General features: G+C 31.4%; 1 protein-coding gene and 1 pseudogene across 1 annotated transcript; both read right to left on the minus strand.

The window, feature by feature from the left end:
* Nucleotides 1–869: 869 nt before the first annotated feature.
* Nucleotides 870–4,614, minus strand: LOC114391010 (annotated as a pseudogene).
* A 13,055-nt stretch (nt 4,615–17,669) lies between these two features.
* LOC114391009 (MDIS1-interacting receptor like kinase 2-like) lies at nt 17,670–21,556 on the minus strand. Its single transcript, XM_028351995.1, has 2 exons — nt 18,262–21,556; nt 17,670–18,126 (listed from the first exon to the last, which is right to left on the minus strand). The coding sequence occupies exons 1-2, from the start codon at nt 21,452–21,454 to the stop codon at nt 17,792–17,794; spliced, it is 3,528 nt and encodes a 1,175-aa protein (XP_028207796.1). The 5' UTR covers nt 21,455–21,556; the 3' UTR covers nt 17,670–17,791.
* Nucleotides 21,557–21,858: the final 302 nt, after the last annotated feature.

Raw genomic sequence — 21,858 nt, forward strand, 5'->3', positions numbered from 1 at the left:
TTGTCCCCTTGCAATTTATCTTTCTTAGTCTAGTTAGCAGCAGAGTCTATCAATCTAAATGTGAAATGCTATTCAGGTATCTAAGACTGGACCACTTTAGAAGATAAGACACAAACATCGTAGTTCTAAAAATGCATTATTATGGCGTCATATGTAAAGGTGATTCTCACAAAATGTTTCTCATGCTTCTCATGCTGGTGTTGGTCAGCATAACACATTTTATCTTTAAGCTTTCCTTTATCGTCCCCTTGCAATTTATCTTTCTTAGTCTAGTTAGCAGCAGAGTCTATCAATCTAAATGTGAAATACTATTCAGTTATCTAAGACTGGACCACTTTAGCAGATAAGACCCAAGCATCATAGTTCTAAAAATGCATTATTATGGCGTCATATTTAAAGGTGATTCTCACAAAATGTTTCTCATGCTGGTGTTTGTGAGCATAACACATTTTTCTAGAACAAATGATATCTAGGCAATTCTATCATGAGCATAATGCTTTACGTAAAACATCCAATCAAAAACTCAAGATAAAATTGAAATAATTTCAGTTCAAGTTTCCTTATAAGTAGTTCATGCATTTTCCTTTTCTTTGCTGACTTGTCGTTAATTTTTAATTAATTGAAGGAAAGGGAACAATTGATTTGAATTATTATATTTTCTGAAACAAAAAATAACACAATATTTGTTTCCTTTATTTTAATAGGAAAAAAAATAAAGCTTACACATGTTATCATTAATTTGGTTAAGGTATCTAAAGTTCAGAAACCCAAAAAACTAAAATAAAATGACCTACAATATATATAAAAAAAAGATACAGTACAAAAATAGGAAAGAACAATTAAAACTCAAGCATGTTTATTATTTCAATCTTTCAGCTATATATAAGTGACAATGTAGAGCTAATCCATTGAAGATGAGCTTGACATTACCAGCTCATTGGCAACCTGCTCCATGGTAGGGCGAGATCGTGGACTTTCAGTCAAGCAGGCCATTGCTATCTTGGCAATTGATGCCACTTCCTTACCAATTGGCTTTGTTGGATAAGGGAGACGTTGGTCCAACTTATCCATCAATGCCATGTGATCGAGTCTTGTGGCCACAAGAGTAGATGGAGATGATCCCAATAAAGAAGATATAACATCACCAGGGTGCTTCCCAAAAAGTATTTCCCATGCTAGGACCCCAAAACTATACACGTCACATTTCTCATTAACCTCCATTGTGTATGCAAGTTCTGTAACAAAATAAAAGTGCTATCATACGCAAAATAAGATTCTAGTGACAAAGGCAAAATGTGGACAATTGTGACTAAGAAAGGCAAACTAAAAAATATGATATCCTCAATTTAGTATAAAGAAAGGTAATTAACCTGGAGCAGCATATCCAAAGGTTCCTACGAATGAGGTCCAATTGGATGAATCTGGATTAAGAAACTTGGCCGTGCAAAGTCTGAGACATGAGCTACATATTCGGAATCCAAAAGAACATTCTTGCTTGATATATCACGATGAACAATTCGAGGTGAGCATTCATGGTGCATATAGCACAAAGCATTTGCTACATCTTTAACAACATTCACCCTCTTATATCAATCAAATGCCATTGCTTGCCCATCATCCTTCAGAGTCTTCTCAACACTGCCATTCTCCAGGAATTCACACACCAAAAATGAGAATTGTGAATGTGAACAAAACCCAAATAACTTTACAATGTTACGATGTCGAATTTCTGTCAAAGCTTGGATCTCACATGTGAAAGCTTTCAGATTGAGCATCTCTCCATTTGGAACAGAATGGAGTTTCTTCACAGCAACAACTTGACCTGTAGGCAGCACTGCTTTGTAAACACATCCTTGCCCTCCAACACCAATGAGATGTTTGTCGTCAAAATTTTCTGTGGCTTCAATAATATTCTGGAATACCATTTTGCCATCAAAACTCCATATTGCAAATATGTTAGGAGTTTGTATACTTGTAGCCTGGTCTTCTTTGTTCGTTGAGGTTTGGCATAAATGATACGAGACTCCGAAAGCAAATAATGCCAGTATTAGAATGCCCAAAGTAAGGGGTAAAATTACTATCATATTATTATGAGATTTCCCACTTGATGTTGAGCAAGGCTCCAAGCCAGTGACATTGCCACACAAGCCTTTATTATTTCTCAATGCTTCAATTTTAGCATTGTGGAAGGCTAGAATGTTTGGAAGTGGACCCTCAAACTGGTTGTATGATATATCAATAGATGTCAAGCTCGTCATATCATCGAAGCTAGAGAGATCACCTGAAAGATTATTGTGAGAGAGATTCAGTGTTTCTAAGTTTTTTAATTCTCCAAACATTGAAGGTATTGTTCCTCTCAAAGAATTTCCACCAAGATCAAGACTTGTAAGAAATTTCAGTTTGCCAAGCTCTGAAGGAATATTTCCCTGAAAATTATTTTGGCTCAGACTCATGTTCAATAAATTGAGCAAATTTCCTAGTTGTTTTGGGATTAAGCCAGACAATTTATTTGATCCAAGCTTCAAAATTTGAAGTTTCTGCATTGATGCTATTTCTTTGGGAACATTTCCTGTAAGATTATTGTTGTCGAGTGAGAGATCAAACAAGGGCAAGTTACATAAATCATGTGGAATGTTTCCTGTAAGATGGTTTGAGAACAGGTGAAGTCGTTGTAATTTGGTTGCCCCAGCTAGTTCTGGTGGTATCACACCTGATAAATTATTGTTGGAGATCATGAGGCTTGTGAGGCTACGAAACTTTCCCCAGTTAGGTGAAAGTTGACCATAAAAGTTATTGTCACTCAATTCGATGTAGTCCAAATTTGGAAGTACACCAAAAGCATCTGTTATATCCCCAGTTAGCTGGTTTCGCTGAAGCCGGACTCTTATAAGGCTGGAGCAATTCTTGAAACTCACTGGAATTGGGCTTGTGAAGTTGTTATTTTCAGCAGAAAAGTTTTTCAACTTTCCTCCAATGCAAATGTTTTGAGGTAAATGGCCTATAAAATTATTGTCAGCTAGCTGCAAACTATTCAGAGCAGTAAGCATGCTCATTTCTATTCGAATCTTGCCACCAAGTTCATTTCCAATAAATACTAATTTCCTGACATTTGCTAAATTTCTAATAGTTGAAGGAATTGATCCAGTGAGTTCACTAAAGGATATAGATAATACATTAAGCTTTGACAAATTTCCAATGATGAAAGGAATAGATCCAGAGAGTTTATTTTCATCAAGGAACAAGGAGTCCAAATGGACCAAGTTGCCTATGGAAGCTGGGATTGGTCCAGTTAGTTCATTCAAGGATACAGATAATACACTAAGCTTTGACAAATTTCCAATGGTGAAAGGAATGGATCCAGAGAGTTTATTTTCATGAAGGTCCATGAAGTCCAAATTGACCAAGTTGCCTATGGAAGCTGGGATTGGTCCAGTGAGTTCATTCAAGAATATATATAATTCACTAAGCTTTGACAAATTTCCAATGGTGAAAGGAAAGGACCCAGAGAGTTTATTTTTAAAAAGGTGCATGGAGTCCAAATTGACCAAGTTGCCTATGGAAGCTGGGATTGGTCTAGTGAGTTCATTCAAGGATATATATAATCCACTAAGCTTTGACAAATTTCCAATGGTGAAAGGAATGGACCCAGAGAGTTTATTTTCTTCAAGGAACAAGGAGTCCAAATGGACCAAGTTGCCTATGGAAGCTGGGATTGGTCCAATGAGTTCATTAAAGGATATAGATAATACACTAAGCTTTGATAAATTTCCAATGGTGAAAGGAATGGACCCAGAGAGTTTATTTAGATCAAGGAGCATAAAGTCCAAATTGACCAAGTTGCCTATGGAAGCTGGGATTGGTCCAGTGAGTTCATTCAAGGATATATATAATACACTAAGCTTTGATAAATTTCCAATGGTGAAAGGTATGGACCCAGAGAGTTTATTTTCATGAAGGTGCATGGAGTCCAAATTGACCAAGTTGCTTATGGAAACTGGGATTGGTCCGGTGAGTTCATTAAAGGATATAGATAATACATTAAGCTTTGACAAATTTCCAATGGTGAAAGGAATGGTACCAGAGAGATCATTGTAAGAAAGATTAAGAAACAAGAGTTTGGAGAGATTACCAATGGTATTGGGAATGCTACCAAAGAGATTATTAGTGGACAAGTCAGGAGTGTTGAGATTGGATAAGGAACCAATTTGAGGAGGAATAGTTCCATTCAAGGAGTTGTGACTCATATTTAGAGTGAGAATGTTTGGAAGTAATGAGAAGTTGAGACTTTGAAGCGTACCTCTTAATCCAACATTTGTAAGATTTATGTTGGAAACAGAATTGAACTCATCACATGCAATTCCGAGCCAAATGCAAGGATTATTGCCACTCCATGAAGAGAGAGAAGCATGACTTTGGTTGTCAAGGCTGGATTTCCACTTCAACAAAGCATTTGCTTCTGAAGCAATCTCAGAAGAAGCAGCAAATGCACAGAAGTACATCACAAGAAGCAGCAAAAGTGGTTGAAGCTTCATGGACAGAAGCGTTGGAATTATGAACACCATGAGGAAATTTTGAGGAAGGATTCAATCACAGATTGTCTGATACAATCAAATGCTGGAGAAGTACTTACAAGCAATTCATGCGATATGCACACTTATATGCAAAACATCGTGAACCACGAACCAGAGTCAAGAGATATTATATAACTAATTTATGGGATATTATCCTTGAGAAACTTTAAATAAAATATTTATAACTAATTTTTATTTCTAATGAACATAATAGGTCCTTTTTCAGGGCAACATAATAGAACTTTAAATTAAATATAATTATTATTTTCTGGCATTGTGATTATGGGATCTTAATAATAAGCTTTATTATTATATGTCTTAAAAAATAATTGCTGCTAAAAAAAATATATAAGTTTTATAAAAAAATTAATGTAATAAAGTTATGTATTATTAAATATATAATTTAGAAAAAAAATATTAATTTGTTGCAGTCCCTTATACATTTTAATTATATTAAATCATTTAAATGTTATAATATTGAAAACTAATTAGGATGAAGACCGAAGAGAAGCGACAAATTCATAATATGGAAATAATTAAAGTGAGAAAGACAATATCAAACAAGACAGCCGATCAGTGGGATCAATATAAGTCTGTATGGGTAAATTTCAATACTGTTTCTGTTGGCAACCAGAAATTTCCATAGTGTTATGCATGGGTAAATTTCAAACTTCCACATAACCATTTCTGTAACACTATTTTTTTAACAACTGTTTTAATTAGAATATAAAAGAAATTTAATTTAATTTATGCTATAAATCATTGAATTTTAAAAATATAATAAGTTTAATTATGTGTTTTAGATGAGCTTAGTTGTTTCTTTTCTAGATGAGTATAATTAAGAGTTACACTTTTGATACAAGGGGAGGGGAGTTACTATATATTTCATGTAAATTGTTATTGGTTCCAAGTTATCAAGAGGTTGAGAGTTTTTTTTATTTATTTTAGAATTACTCTTGTTGAATAAAATATACATGATGATTGCATTATGCATTGTTTTCACACCATTTTATTGCAACGGATATGTTGCACAATAATTTTTATATGCCTATTATGATTATGAAGTCCTTGGGATCCATCATCTTTTTGAATTTTACTAATAAAAAAAATACGACTTCACACTATCATTATCTCAACACCAATCAAGAAATTCATAAAATATTATAAAAATATATTAATAATATTTATTTATATTTGATGATATTTTTTAAATGTTACCAAAAAAATTTAGTAATATTTTACTAAATGTTAAATAAAAAATATTACTAACTTTCACTGTGTAGTAGTGAATTATATTTTAGATTATTATAATTAACAGTATAACTTATACAATTAATTATTATGATTATAAATAAATATTATATATTTTAATTATTATTTTAGCAAATTAGTATTCTAAAAGAATAATTACAAATGATATACGTATATATAAGTAAAATCAAATTAAATACAAATATTAAGGTAGTATTTAGTTAGTGTTATTAATCATATTTATATAAATATTTAAATAATCTAGTATTTTTCTAATATTATATTTGTTAAAAATCATACATGATAAATTTTAATAACATTATTAAATATAATATGTTGATTGAATTTAATAAATGTAATGCTAATATATGGATATTAGACATTCAAATTTTTAAATGATTTTATTTATATAAAAATTATTATTAAATAAAATGAAATCACTAAAATATACATTTTAAAATCTTATAAAGAATATTTTTTTAGTAAGTTGCGTTAATCCTAAACGTTTATATCTAGGAGAATGATTTATTTAATAGAAAAATTCATATTTGATTTGTTTCGTGTGTAAATTTTTTTTATTTCAATGACAAACACCAATAATAAATAAAACTAGTCTCGGACGGAATAGGTAGAGGAAATCCGTGTTCTTTGAACGGATAAAAATAGTATATTAAATTATATATTTTATCATAAGGAATGAGCAGCAAAAGTGCAATACTTCCGATCTATTAAAAGAGAAAAGTATAATGGATATGTTGGGATGCAGTTCAAAAAGATGTTTTATTATTTTATCGACTGGAAAAATATATTTTTTATTTTTTAAGAGTTTTTAGTTATTAATTTTTTTTTTTAACTTTTATAAAGTAAAAGTTGCCAACAGATTTTTTTTTTTTTAAGTTTACATTTTCAGCTTGTGAAATTTTCTTTGGGAATGTGTTCCCTAAATAATGATTGGATAATTATGTTCTCAAAAAATTTTAAAATAACAAAAAATATCTTTTTCATTTTTTAAACCTTCAAAATTTTTCTCTCTTATTCCTCTGAACGTGCCGTGCCTTCCTCAAAATTTCTGTGTATAGTGTAATATTTACATAAGAAGAAAGAATGAAGTATAATACCTGCCTTTCTAAAGGGAAAGATACAAAAAAAAAAAAAAAAAAAAAAAAAGACAACAAAGAAAGACTACGAACGCGGATATAAGAAAAGCCAAGCATGTGCACTGCATCCAGGACCAGCCCTAATAAGTAATAACCCTTAGGGAGGGTTACATGATCACAATTTGATTTGATATACTTCAAGATTAACGACTCAAATGAAAATATTGAATTTCCTTCCTATTTTTTAAAATATATATCAATGTATTTACTATTCAATAAAAGAATTAAAAATGCTATTAAAACCCTAAATTTTATAGAAATTAATGTAAAACAGCAAACACATTAGAGTAAAATATCCTTTTTTACTTCATTAACCCTCTATCATCCCGTTTACTTAAAGTACTAAAAGGCAAGGGTTGAAATTAATTTATTAAAATGACTCATACAAATAATTTTAATGTTCTACCATTGCATTAGATTTTACTAAAACCCAATTTAGTCTTTTTAATTTTTTGTTATCATTATCAATTAAGTATTAAAATATTTATTAATAGCAATATTACTAGAATAAATTACACTTTCCTCTCTTAAAAAATGCGAATATCACACTATCATCTCCTCTTATATTAAAAACTTTACTCTCTTTTCCTAACACATTTTAATACATGACACTTTATTTCTTTTTAATTTTGCGTTAAAATTCTGTTTGTTTCCATTAAAATAAACTACATTACTAAAATATTCTTTACACTACCACCGCCTCTAAGGTGCAAATATTTCACTGCACTCCCTTCTTGTGTTAAAATACATACTTCATCCCTTAGCTAATGTGCGCATATATATATATATATATATATATATATATATATATATATGTATGTATAGGATATTTCGTTTTTAAAATGTTTAATTAATTTTTTTAAACAATTATAAAATTTTAATGTCTGAATACACACACTTAGTAAATCAACGCTCTAAATTCATAGAAGTGTAAATAGATGCGTAAAAGGTGTTTTTAGGTTATGCTTTATTTTTATTTACAAACAGAAACAGTTTTTTGAGAAGTGAATTACACAAACAATTGGGTGGTCCGAATCTGTTAGTATTTTTAATCTCTTTTATTTTTAATGTAATATTATATGTTGTTTAATGATTATGTGATCATAATTGGCCAAACTCCTTAGAACCGGATTCTGATGTGGTTATACTCATTTACTTTAATTTCTCTTTTTAATAAAATTCTTTAAAATTATTCAATTAATTGTATCTTTTCATTGCTTTCACTTCTATATTGAAATCACTCTGATTATTAGTTCATTATGTGCTTATGGTCATCTTCTCATAATTAATTGACCTATAGAATGAAATGGTTCATAAAGCTTGTATGATCAAACTGGTGACATGAATTTCTTTTTTTTACAAACTTCTATATTATTTATCTTTAACCATAAATTAAATTCAAAATGACTAATGCATGATTAATTTTGGGGAGAGAGTATTCTCAGACTTTAACTATAGGTTGACAATTAAAATAAGAGATATTAGACTATTAATCGATAACTTAGAGTTCTTAATTAAAATAGGAATTAAGGGAAAACGGTACATGCGAAATCATAATATGAGTCACTCTTTTTCATACATATCTTTTCTTCAAATTGTTGTTTGTTTTTAATTTTATTTTCTTGAATGCAATACAAATCATCCCCAACTTAAGATAAAAACTTAAAATTATTTATTTTATCTGATTTAGATTATTTGAAAATACAACTACACTTTAGGATATGAATTCCAAACTTTCAGTTTATGGTACACTTAGCAAGAATAAATCCATATTTTACGCATTAGTAATTAAGTATGTTTTCATTATTCCTTTTCAATTTTAATTATTGTTATTAAGATCAGAATGGACCATTTGAATCTATTTTTCTAAGGGAACTACTATTGGCCCTTACACATTGCCTTTGGACCCTACTCCCCCCTTCAAAATACTCATATGTCCATATTGGGCATTAACTACTTTTTTTTAATTATTATTCAATTTGATCATCTGTTTTGTGATATTCATTCATTATGATCTTTTCGTTTGACATCATTTGTGTCAATTTAGACAAAGGAGTAATATGAGCATTTTTGTTTTAGAAATCAAATTCAACATTTTAAAAATAGATACATCATTATGAATAATATAAATAAAAAAGATCAAAAAAATAATTTAAACTAAAAATAAGGATAAAAAGAAAAAAAAGAATTGAAATGAATGAAATGGATCATGCGTAAAATTAAACATGTGAATATTTACTTAAATTACATTAATCAACATTTAAAATATCATATATGTTTCTCATTTAAAATTAATTATTTCTCTTAAAATTTATTTTAGATCTCACATGCTATTGGACCGACTCATATCTCTATATTTTCTACCACGGCAAAGCTAGCTCCAGCCATTGCCAAATGATTTGAAGTCTCACCTCTTAAATGAATAGAAACTTTTCGCCAGAATTAAACTCCACATACTTTCTGGAAGTCTTTTGTACAGAGTCAATTTCCAAAATGGTGATGTCTAGTTAAAGGCTAATAGTAGTATTATGTATGCTGTGGATCCTGTCATGTATGTCACATTCATTGACTTTGCATAAAAAAGAGAGAGAGCAAGTTAATTAACATTATTTTACTGTCTTTCATTATATATTACATCTGGAGAATTTGCTGGTGGATGCTGATGGAGAGCTTAAAGTATCAGATTCTGCATTGAGTGTTCTGCCTCAACAATAATTTGGATCTTTCAAATTATTCCCGCAAGAGGGCTGGATCTATTTTTTTTATGATGTTTCGATAAAAAAAGATTAATTCTCTTCATAAAAAAGAGGAGGTAGAACCAATAAAGAGTGATTATTCGATTCATCCCTCGAATTGAATAACTCATTCAAGAAATGTTTTTGACCCAATCCGGAGGAATCAATAGAAAAAGTAAATCCCTTATGATACACTAGATCTGGCTGGGTTATTGATAGAGTGAATAGATCTGTCATTTCTTGATAGAGTGCAAGGACTGATCTATTCTATGGTCTTGTAGTGTTTTTCTTTTTGTTCTAATGGCTGGTTATTTGCATTTCAATGACAATAACATAAAGAAGAGTGGGGTATTTTATGAGTATTCTAGCTCTCTTAATATATGGAGTGGTCTTTTTTCCTAGCATGATTGACTGGATTGATCTCACATTAGTTGATGCATTCTTAGTCTTTTATTATAGACAGGAAAGTCATGTGGTTGCTTAAGAGTAACACAAATATCAAATTGAAATAGATAAAATCATATGAACTTTAAACAGTAAGGAATTAATAATATATGAGCAAAGGTCTAAAATTCAGTTATTTAAGACCAGAGCACTTTAGAAGATAAGACCCCAACATCGTAGTTCTAAAAATGCATTATTATGACGTCATATGTAAAGGTGATTCTCACAAAATGTTTCTCATGGTAGTGTTGGTTGTAACATCCTATTTTTCATAAACTAATTTAAAAAGGATTGTTATTTGTAAATAAATAGAGTTTTATAAAAAATGATAAGGTTTTCATAATTAAATAAATAAGGAGAAATAACTTTATTAATTAAAATAATGGTTTAGAGAAAATAAAAAGGATATTTTATTTATTCATTTGATAGTGAATAAAATAGAGTTTATTTTTATAAAATAATATAAATAAATAAATAAAGTAAATAATAGGTTGTGAGTACCCTAGTTATAAATAGAGAAATGTTAGGTCAGTTTTCAGACTGACGATATCTTTTCAACTTCCTCTTTCTCTTAATTTTCCCTTCTCTTTCTCACAAAATTCTCTCTTTTCCCACATACCACCAAACCTATATCAGAAAAACGACGATTTCAAATTTCAGACTCATTCACCGTTTGATCGTCGTGAAATTTAAAAACCAGGTTTGCAACTCAATTCTGAGCATTCTCACCGTTGGGAATTACGAAAACATATCGAAGCTGAGAGTAATACCCTTCGCATTGTAACTTTTCTTTTCCCGCAGAAACCCAGAGCTATCTCGGTAAAACTATGATCCCGAACTTTTTAACCGTTGGGTTGTTGTCTTATTTTTATATGTGGTTCGCGATTCATTTCTGCATGTTTTCACCGTTGGGATTTACAAAATAATATCTGTTGAGGGAGAAAGATGCATCGCATGTAGGACCATAGAATGGAGGCTTCAATCCCTTTTCTTTCTCTCCAACATTTGGGAACCCTAACAGAGAAACCGGAGGAGGAGCTCTAGAGAGCACCAGAAACGCCACAATTGATAACGAAGAACGCTTGAGCGACTACATCGAAGTAAAGGATGAGTTATTCACAAATGGGGATTAGTGAGAACATGTGTAGGGATCCTTAGAGTACCAATTAGAATGGGTTTTGGGGTGTTTCTGCAAATTTTATTTTATCCTTATAGTTATAACTGTGAATTATATATGTTTGATGAACCAATTGATGTCCCAATGAAAAACTATTGTGAAATTGATGTATTCTTGTGTTGAGTGTGAACCCTATAAATTGAACCTTTGTCTAATTAGCGTGAATTGATAAAATTAAGTAAGTAGAGGTTTAGCGTAAGAGGGAGTGAGATATTGATTTTGTATTTTCTCTTTTTCATGCTTTTTAGCGTAAGAGGGAGTGAGATATTGATTTTATATTCATGACCCAATATGATGTATGTTGTTGGTTTTATATATATAAATTTAGCTATATATTTATTTATATTAATATTTTATGTAAATAATATTGTAGTGTTGTTATAGTGTGATTCCAAAAATTATTCAAGTGTTGGAGTTTGAGAATATTATGGTCAGATTTGAGGTACATGTGTATTGAGATGTGTGTATTGAGTTGTGAGTTGTGAATTATACAATAACCCAACCAGTGTTGATATTGAGAAAAGTGTTGATGCGCAGTGTTAAAGAGAAAGTGTAGGTTTCCTATTTAGGAATCAGTGTTGAATTGTAGCACAATGTGTTAAACGTGTTTGAAACACGAGTGTGAGGTCGTGGATATTGTATAATTCATGAGTAGTGTTTATAAATGAAATATGTGATGTATTGTTGAATAACATGTTGCTTTGAGATTATAATATTGTTACTGAGATTGAGTATAAGTACAAAGTTGAACATGTGTTAATTTGTGAGATACGTGTAAACATGTGATGGTGGATTGTGACACTATGATCTGTGAAATTGTGAATGAGTTTTGGCTGTGAATAAGTGTGTGGTTAACACTTAATGTGACATTACTTGTGTTGTAAGTTGTGAATTGTACAATAATCCGACTAGTGTTATCTTGAGAAAAGTGTTGATGCACAGTGTTAAAGAGAAAGTGTAGGTTTCTTATTTAGGAACTAGTATTAAAGAGAAAGTGTAGGTTTTCTATTTAGGAACCAGTGTTAAATTGTAGAGCAATTGTGTTAAACGTGTTTAAAACATGAAGGTGAGGTCATGGGTATTGTATAATTCATGAGCAGTGTCTGCATGCAAAAAATTATTTTAGGGGTTAGACCTGAATCGGGAGAGAGAGGCCCTGACGGACTCTTCGGAGTGTAGACCTTGGGAGTCACCCAGTTTGAGTGCTCCTTTAAGCCTGTGCCCATTCCGCATGGTTGGAGCATTTTCGTAAAACAGCGTGACCCTGACTGGTCTCCCTATGATTTTACTTAGTGAGAGTGACCTGACATACCCATTGTGTGGTGTGTCTTGGTATGTACTCCTAAGCGCCCTAGGGTGGTTTTTCACTGACATGGTACCAGATTGCATATAGGCTTGAGTCTTAGCATAACTATTGCATACGCTTGCTAATTATTTATTATGAAATTGATGTGTTATTATGTCTTGATCGGAGTGTGTGATTCTTGTGTAATGTGATTGATGATTGAAAAGTGTAATTGATGATTGAAAAGTGAATTTTGAATGACAAAGTGATTGAATTACGTGAGTTATGTTTAAGTAAGTTTTATTTTATTTATATGATATGTATATCTAGTTATCTTGCTTCTCTATTAGTTAGGAATGTGATAACTCACTCTCCTTGTGTTGTTTGTGTTTGGATCCTGTGATGATCTTGAACTTTGTATTCGAGGGAACAGATGACTAGATGAATTGCTTTAAGGAACCTTGTACTGAAGGACGTCAGGACACAATGCTTGGATAGGATGTGACATTGGAGCATAATAGTCTATTTTATTTTACCTCACTGATTTAATAAAATATTTTTTTTATAAATTTTGACGGCCTTGTTTTGAGCTGAATATATTTTTAATAAGTTTTATTTGGTAATAGTGAAGTAAATGTGAACCTTTTACCCATGTGAATTTGTTTACCAATATTTTATATGTTTTATTTATTTATATAAATGTCGGGGTAGAGGGTGTCACATTGGTCAGCATAACACATTTTTCTTCTAGAACACATGATATCTACGCAATTCTAAAAGTATGAAACAATTTTAAATAGACTTTTGAAGAACCTTATTGTAGATGTAATTGCCTTTGATGTTTTGATGATGATCATGATGATGTGTTGCAATTGATGCAAATGGGCTTTTCAAGATTAAATTCAAGACAATACTTCAAGATTACAAGTCACAACATCAACATGATCACTAGAATATTAGGAAGGGAATTCCTAATTGAATTAGCAAAGGTTTGGCCAAGTGATTTAAATTAAAAAAGTGTTTCTCAAAGGTTTTACTCTCTGGTAATCGATTACCAGAGGATGTAATCGATTACCAGTGGCCAAATACGTTTTATAACAGCTACAAAAATTTGAATTCGAAATTTTAGACTGTGTAATCGATTACACAATTTTGGTAATCGATTACCAGTAGTTAGTAAACGTTTTAATTCAAATTTTAAAAGCTGTAATCGATTACACAATCACTGTAATCGATTACCAGACAGGATTTTCAGAAAAATAATTTCAAGAGTCACAACTTTTCAAAGGCTTTATTCATGACCACCAATGGTCTATATATATGTGACTTAAACACGAAATTGCTTAGAGATTTTCATAACAACAAGTGTTTATCCTCTCAAAGAGCAAATTCATTTTATCCTCTTAAGAATTCCTTGGCCAATTCAATTGCAATTCATTAAGGAATTATTTGAGTGCTCAATCTGTAAAATCCATCTCTTTCTAGAGAGATTTGTTCTTCTTCTTCTTCTTCTCATTCTCTAAGGGATTAAGAGACTGTGAGTCTCTTGTTGTAAAGGAATTCTAAACACAAAGGAAGGATTGTCCTTGTGTGTTTAGAACTTGTAAAAGGAATTTACAAGATAGTGGAACTCTCTCGGGTTGCTTGGGGACTGGACGTAGGCACAAGGGTGTGGCCGAACCAATATAAAACTGAGTTTGCATTTTCTCTTCCCTTAATCTCCTTTATTTATTATTGCTTTATATTCATATTCAAATTGTTTCATTTGAATTAATATTTAAGAAGATTGTCATTAAGGGAATTCATAACTTGAGTAAAAAGTGAAATAGATTTTTAATTAGGGGAAATAGTTTGGAATATCTTAATTCAACCCCCCCTTCTTAAGATATCTGAGGCCACTTGTCTAACACTTATAGTTAAATACACTTTAACCAATTTTAAAGAATAAAAGTATGAAACAATATATAAACTCAAGAATGTCATTCTGTTAGCCTATTTTAATTCCAAATTATAATATTAATTCCAAACTATATATAAAAAACCCTAAAAAGCAAGAAAAGGGAAAAAAATACAAAATCAGAATCTCAGTCCCTCTTACAGTAAATATTTCCTTATTTAATTTCATTAATTCACACTAATTAGAAAAATACTCAGTTTCTAGTAGGGGTGGGAATAGGCCAGGTCAGGCCAGGCTTTAAAAGGTCTGAGCCTAGCCTACGATTAATTTTTTAGGCCTGAGCCTGGTCTATAGCCTATCAAAGGCTTTTATTTTGGCTCGCTCTGACCTTTTTAAAAGCCTAGCCTGGCCTGGTAGCCTATTTAAAAGCTTATTTAAAAATCTTCTTCACATTAAATCTTTAATATTTCTAGTTGTTTTTACCAAAAAAAATAAATAACACACCTTCTATAATAGGCTAAACAAGGCCTTAATATATAATTTGCCTTAATTTTTAATCTAACGTTAATTTAGTTGGTAGTCCTAAAAATATATTAATAATATAAACAAAAATCACCAAATGATATAAAATAATCTAAAACAAAAGAAAACCTCATACTTAGGTAGTATCATCCAAGTCTATCAAACTAACATATTAATTATTACAACAAAAAAATAAAGCCTACATCTCCATTCTATTTGAACAGAACCGGTGCATAAAATATCTACCAATAAAATTAATAGTAACGTCATTTCATCATTAGCTCCTCCATATTCACCATAAGATAGGATATGATTTTTGTATAGGAACGTAGGATATGATAGGATATGATTTTTATTTGCTCTAGAATACAATAACGTAATAAAAGAAGAAGGAAATCTAATAGGAATAGAAAAAGGAACTGTTAACAGAAATAGGAAAACTAATAAAAATAATGAGAAATATAAAGAAACTTACACCTTGTAATTAAAATTTTACTTAATTATAGGAATGGAATCTGCTAGTTTTTTTAAAAAAAGAATATTAATTGTACCCAAAAAATAATATATATATATATATATATATATAGGCCGGCCTATCAGGCTTATAAGGCTTTTTAATAAGTCTAAGCCTGGCCTATTTAATTTAATAGGCTTTTAAAAAAGCCTGAGCCTAGCTTTTTAATTAAATAGGCCAGGTCAGGTCAGGCTTTATGTAGGCCAGGTCGTAGGCTCTTGTAGGCCGGCCTAGCCTATTCTCACCCCTAGTTTCTAGGATTCAAACTCAACACAAGAACACATCAATTTCATAGCAATTTCACATCGGAACACCAATTAGTCTGTCAAACATATATAATTCACAGTTATAGTTGTAAACATAGAATCAAAATTTCATAAAAACCCCAAAATTCATCTCAATTGATCTTCTAAGGATACTTATACATGTTCTCACTACTCCCAATGGTTAACAAGTCAGGGATGATAGTTTTACTAGAAAAGGGAATGATCTAGAAGGAAGAGAAAGTGTAGAAATATCTTAATATAAGTACTGACCTAATATGTTTCTATTTATAACTAAGATGTTCTGATTATATTATTTACTCTATTTTTCTTTATTTTATTGTTTTATAAAAATGAACTATATTTTCTTATTATGAAATGAATAAATATAATATTCTTTTTATTTTCTAAAAACACATTTATTTTATTTACCTTAAAATCATTATTTTAATTAATAAAAATATTTCTCTTTATTTATTAAATTAAAAATTTCAATATTTTTCTAAAAATTTATTTATTTTTAAATAAAATACTTTTTAATTTATTTAAAAAAATGGAATGTTAATGTGACTTTTGAGTAGTTAGTACAAGGCTCTACCCAACTAAGCTAATAGACCAATTATGTTATAAAATAATTAATATCGTTATATATAACACTAAAATTTTTAATGTATATTAAATGCACATATAAATTTAAATAATAAATTTAGTGACAATTAATTTTGATCTAATAATTAATTTTTTTACATATATGAATTGTAAATGAAACCTATATTTTTATTTAAAATTTATATATATATACACTATTAGATCAAAATACATTAGTAGATTTATGTTAATAATGTATTTTTTACATATATAATTTTTTTATTAAACCTACGATTTTTATTTACAATTTATATATGTAAACAAATTAATTATTAGATCAAAATTAATTGTCAAAAATTTCTTATGTAAATTTATATATGCATTAAGTATACATGAAAATTTTTAGTGTTATCTATAGCGAAAATAATTATTTTAACATAATTGATTTATTAGTTCAATTGGTTAGAGTGTCGTACTAACAATATCCGTAAACCAATTACGGAAAAGCAATATGGGAATTACAATGTTGTGTTGGATATACTAGAAAAACAAATGGTGCACGTAGCAATTCCCAAACCAATAATGTTTTGTGTTGGACTTTTATGGACTTTCGTATATTTTGGGTTTTTTAATTGTAATCCATAACCCAAATATATCAACACACTTTCGTAGGAACTAGGGTTATCAGAAATTAAATGTAGAAGCGGTTTTCTTTAAGCTTTCCTTTATCGTCCCCTTGCAATTTATCTTTCTTAGTCTAGTTAGCAGCAGAGTCTATCAATCTAAATGTGGAATGCTATTCAGTTATCTAAGACTAGACCACTCTAGAGGATAAGACCCCAACATCGTAGTTCTAAAAATACATTATTATGGGTCATATGTAAAGGTGATTCTCACAAAATGTTTCTCATGCTGGTGTTGGGAGCATAACACATTTTTCTTCTAGAACACATGATATCTAGGCAATTCTATCATGAGCATAATGCTTTACGTAAAACATCCAATCAAAAACTCAAGATAAAATTGAAATAATTTCAGTTCAAGCTTCCTTATAAGTAGTTCATGCATTTTCCTTTACTTTGCTAACTTGTCGTTAATTTTAAATTAATTGAAGGAAAGGGAACAATTGATTTGAATTATTATATTTTCTGAAGTAAAAAAATAACACTATATTTGTTTCCTTTATTTTAATAGGAAAAAAAATAAAGCTTACAAATGTTATCATTGATTTGGTTAAGGTATCTAAAGTTCAGAAACCAAAAAACTAAAATAAAATGATCTACAATATAAAAAAAAAGATACAATACAAAAATAGAAAAGAACAATTAAAACTCAAGCATGTTTATTAAGTTCAATCTTTCAGCTATATATAAGTGACAATGTAGAGCTAATCCATTGAAGATGAGCTTGACATTACCAGCTCATTGGCAACCTGCTCCATGGTAGGGCGAGATCGTGGACTTTCAGTCAAGCAGGCCATTGCTATCTTTGCAATTGATGCCACTTCCTTACCAATTGGCTTTGTTGGATGAGGGAGACGTTGGTCCAACTTATCCATCAATGCCATGTGATCGAGTGTTGAGGCCACAAGAGTAGATGGAGATGATCCCAATAAAGAAGATATAACATCACCAGGGTGCTTCCCAATAAGTATTTCCCATGCTAGGACCCCAAAACTATACACGTCACATTTCTCATTCACCTCCATTGTGTATGCAAGTTCTGTAACAAAATAAAAGTGCTATCATACGCAAAATAGGATTCTAGTGACAAAGGCAAAATGTGGACAATTGTGACTAAGAAAGGCAAACTAAAAAATATGATATCCTCAATTTAGTATAAAGAAAGGTAATTAACCTGGAGCAGCATATCCAAAGGTTCCTACGAATGAGGTCCAATTGGATGAATCTGGATTAAGAAACTTGGCTGTTCCAAAATCTGAGACATGAGCTACATATTCGGAATCCAAAAGAACATTCTTGCTTGATATATCACGATGAACAATTCGAGGTGAGCATTCATGGTGCATATAGCACAGAGCATTTGCTACATCTTTAACAACATTAACCCTCTTATACCAATCAAATGCCATTGCTTGTCCATCATCCTTCAGGGTCTTCCCAACACTGCCATTCTCCAGGAATTCACACACCAAAAATGAGAATTGTGAATGTGAACAAAACCCATATAACTTTACAATGTTACGATGTCGAATTTCTGTCAAAGCTTGGATCTCACATGTGAAAGCTTTCAGATTGAGCATCTCTCCATTTGGAACTGAATGGAGTTTCTTCACAGCAACAACTTGACCTGTAGGCAGCACTGCTTTGTAAACACATCCTTGCCCTCCAACACCAATGAGATGTTTGTCGTCAAAATCTTCTGTGGCTTCAATAATATTCTCAAATACCATTTTGCCATCAAAACTCCATATTGCAAATATGTTAGGAGTTTGTATACTTGTAGCCTGGTCTTCTTTGTTCGTTGAGGTTTGGCATAAATGATACGAGACTCCGAAAGCAAATAATGCCAGTATTAGAATGCCCAAAGTAAGGGGTAAAATTACTATCATATGATTATGAGATTTCCCACTTGATGTTGAGCAAGGCTCCAAGCCAGTGACATTGCCACACAAGCCTTTATTATTTCTCAATGCTTCAATTTTAGCATTGTGGAAGGCTAGAATGTTTGGAAGTGGACCCTCAAACTGGTTGTATGATATATCAATAGATGTCAAGCTCGTCATATCATCGAAGCTAGAGAGATTACCTGAAAGATTATTGTGAGAGAGATTCAGTGTTTCTAAGCTTTTTAATTCTCCAAACATTGAAGGTATTGTTCCTCTCAATGAATTTCCACCAAGATCAAGACTCGTAAGAGATTTCAGTTTGCCAAGCTCTGAAGGAATATTTCCCTGAAAATTATTTTGGCTCAGACTCATGTTCAATAAATTGAGCAAATTTCCTAGTTGTTTTGGGATTAAGCCAGACAACTTATTTGATCCAAGCTTCAAAATTTGAAGTTTCTGCATTGATGCTATTTCTTTGGGAACATTTCCTGTAAGATTATTGTTGTCGAGTGAGAGATCAAACAAGGGCAAGTTACATAAATCATGTGGAATGTTTCCTGTAAGATGGTTTGAGAACAGGTGAAGTCGTTGTAATTTGGTTGCCCCAGCTAGTTCTGGTGGTATCACACCTGATAAATTATTGTTGGAGATCATGAGGCTTGTGAGGCTACGAAACTTTCCCCAGTTAGGTGATAGTTGACCATAAAAGTTATTGTCACTCAATTCGATGTAGTCCAAATTTGGAAGTACACCAAAAGCATCTGTTATATCCCCAGTTAGCTGGTTTCGCTGAAGCCTGACTCTTATAAGACTGGAGCAATTCTTCAAACTCACTGGAATTGGGCCTATGAAGTTGTTATTAGCAGCGGTAAAATTTTTCAACGTTCCACCAATGCAAATGTTTTGAGGTAAATGGCCTATAAAATTATTGTAAGCTAGCTGCAAACTTTCCAGAGCAGTAAGCATGCTCATTTCTATTGGAATCTTGCCACCAAGTTCATTTCCAAAAAAATATAATTCCCTGACATTTGATAAATTTCCAATAGTTGAAGGAATTGATCCAGTGAGTTCATTTAAGGATATAGATAATACACTAAGCTTTGACAAATTTCCAATGGTGAAAGGAATGGACCCAGAGAGTTTATTTTCATCAAGGACCAAGATGTCCAAATGGACCAAGTTGCCTATGGAAGCTGGGATTGGTCCAGTGAATTCATTCAAGGATAAAGATAATACACTAAGCTTTGACAAATTTCCAATGGTGAAAGGAATTGACCCAGAGAGTTTATTTTCATGAAGGAGCATGGAGTCCAAATTGACCAAGTTGCCTATGGAAGCTGGGATTGGTCCAGTGAGTTCATTAGAGTGTATAGATAATTCACTAAGCTTTGACAAATTTTCAATGGTGAAAGGTATGGACCCAGAGAGTTTATTTTTATGAAGGTGCATGGTGTCCAAATTGACCAAGTTGCCTATGGAAGCTGGGATTGGTCCAGTGAGTTCATTCAAGGGTATAGATAATACACTAAGTTTTGACAAATTTCCAATGGTGAAAGGAATGGACCCAGAGAGTTTATTTTCATCAAGGAACAAGAAGTCCAAATGGACCAAGTTGCCTATGGAAGCTGGGATTGGTCCAGTGAATTCATTCAAGGATAAAGATAATACACTAAGCTTTGACAAATTTCCAATGGTGAAAGGAATGGACCCAGAGAATTTATTTCCATCAAGGAGCATGTAGTCCAAATTGACCAAGTTGCCTATGGAAGCTGGGATTGGTCCAGTAAGTTCATTCAAGGATATATATAAATCACTAAGCTTTGACAAATTTCCAATGGTGAAAGTTATGGACCCAGAGAGTTTATTTTTATGAAGGTGCATGGAGTCCAAATTGACCAAGTTGCCTATGGAAGCTGGGATTGGTCCAGTGAGTTCATTAAAGGATATAGATAATACACTAAGCTTTGACAAATTTCCAATGGTGAAAGGAATGGTACCAGAGAGATCATTATCAGAAAGATTAAGAAACAAGAGTTTGGAGAGATTACCAATGGTATTGGGAATGCTACCAAAGAGGTTATTAGTGGACAAGTCAAGAGTGTTGAGATTGGATAAGGAACCAATTTGAGGAGGAATAGTTCCATTCAAGGAGTTGTGACTCATATTTAGAGTGAGAATGTTTGGAAGTAATGAGAAGTTGAGATTTTGAAGCGTACCTCTTAATCCAACATTTGTAAGATTTATGTTGGAAACAGAATTGAACTCATCACATGCAATTCCGAGCCAAATGCAAGGATTATTGCCACTCCATGAAGAGAGAGAAGCATGACTTTGGTTGTCAAGGCTGGATTTCCACTTCAACAAAGCATTTGCTTCTGAAGCAATCTCAGAAGAAGCAGCAAATGCACAGAAGTACATCACAAGAAGCAGCAAAAGTGGTTGGAGCTTCATGGACAGAAGCGTTGGAAATATGAACACCATGAGGAAATTTTGAGGAAGGATTCAATCACAGATTGTCTGATACAATCAAATGCAGGAGAAGTACTTACAAGCAATTCATGGGATATGCACACTTATATGCAAAACATCGTGAACCACGAACCAGAGTCAAGAGATATTATATAACTAATTTATGGGATATTATCCTTGAGAAACTTTAAATAAAATATTTATAACTAATTTTTATTTCTAATGAACATAATAGGACCTTTTTCAGGGCAACATAATAGAACTTTAAATTAAATATAATTATTATTTTCTGGCATTGTGATTATGGGATCTTAATAATAAGCTTTATATATTATGTCTTAAAAAATGCTGCTAAAAAATATATATAAGTTTTGTAAAAAAAAAATTACTGTAATAAAGTTATGTATTATTAAATA

This window comes from Glycine soja, chromosome 16, assembly GCF_004193775.1.
Source record: "Glycine soja cultivar W05 chromosome 16, ASM419377v2, whole genome shotgun sequence".
Taxonomy (NCBI): Eukaryota; Viridiplantae; Streptophyta; class Magnoliopsida; order Fabales; family Fabaceae; genus Glycine; species Glycine soja.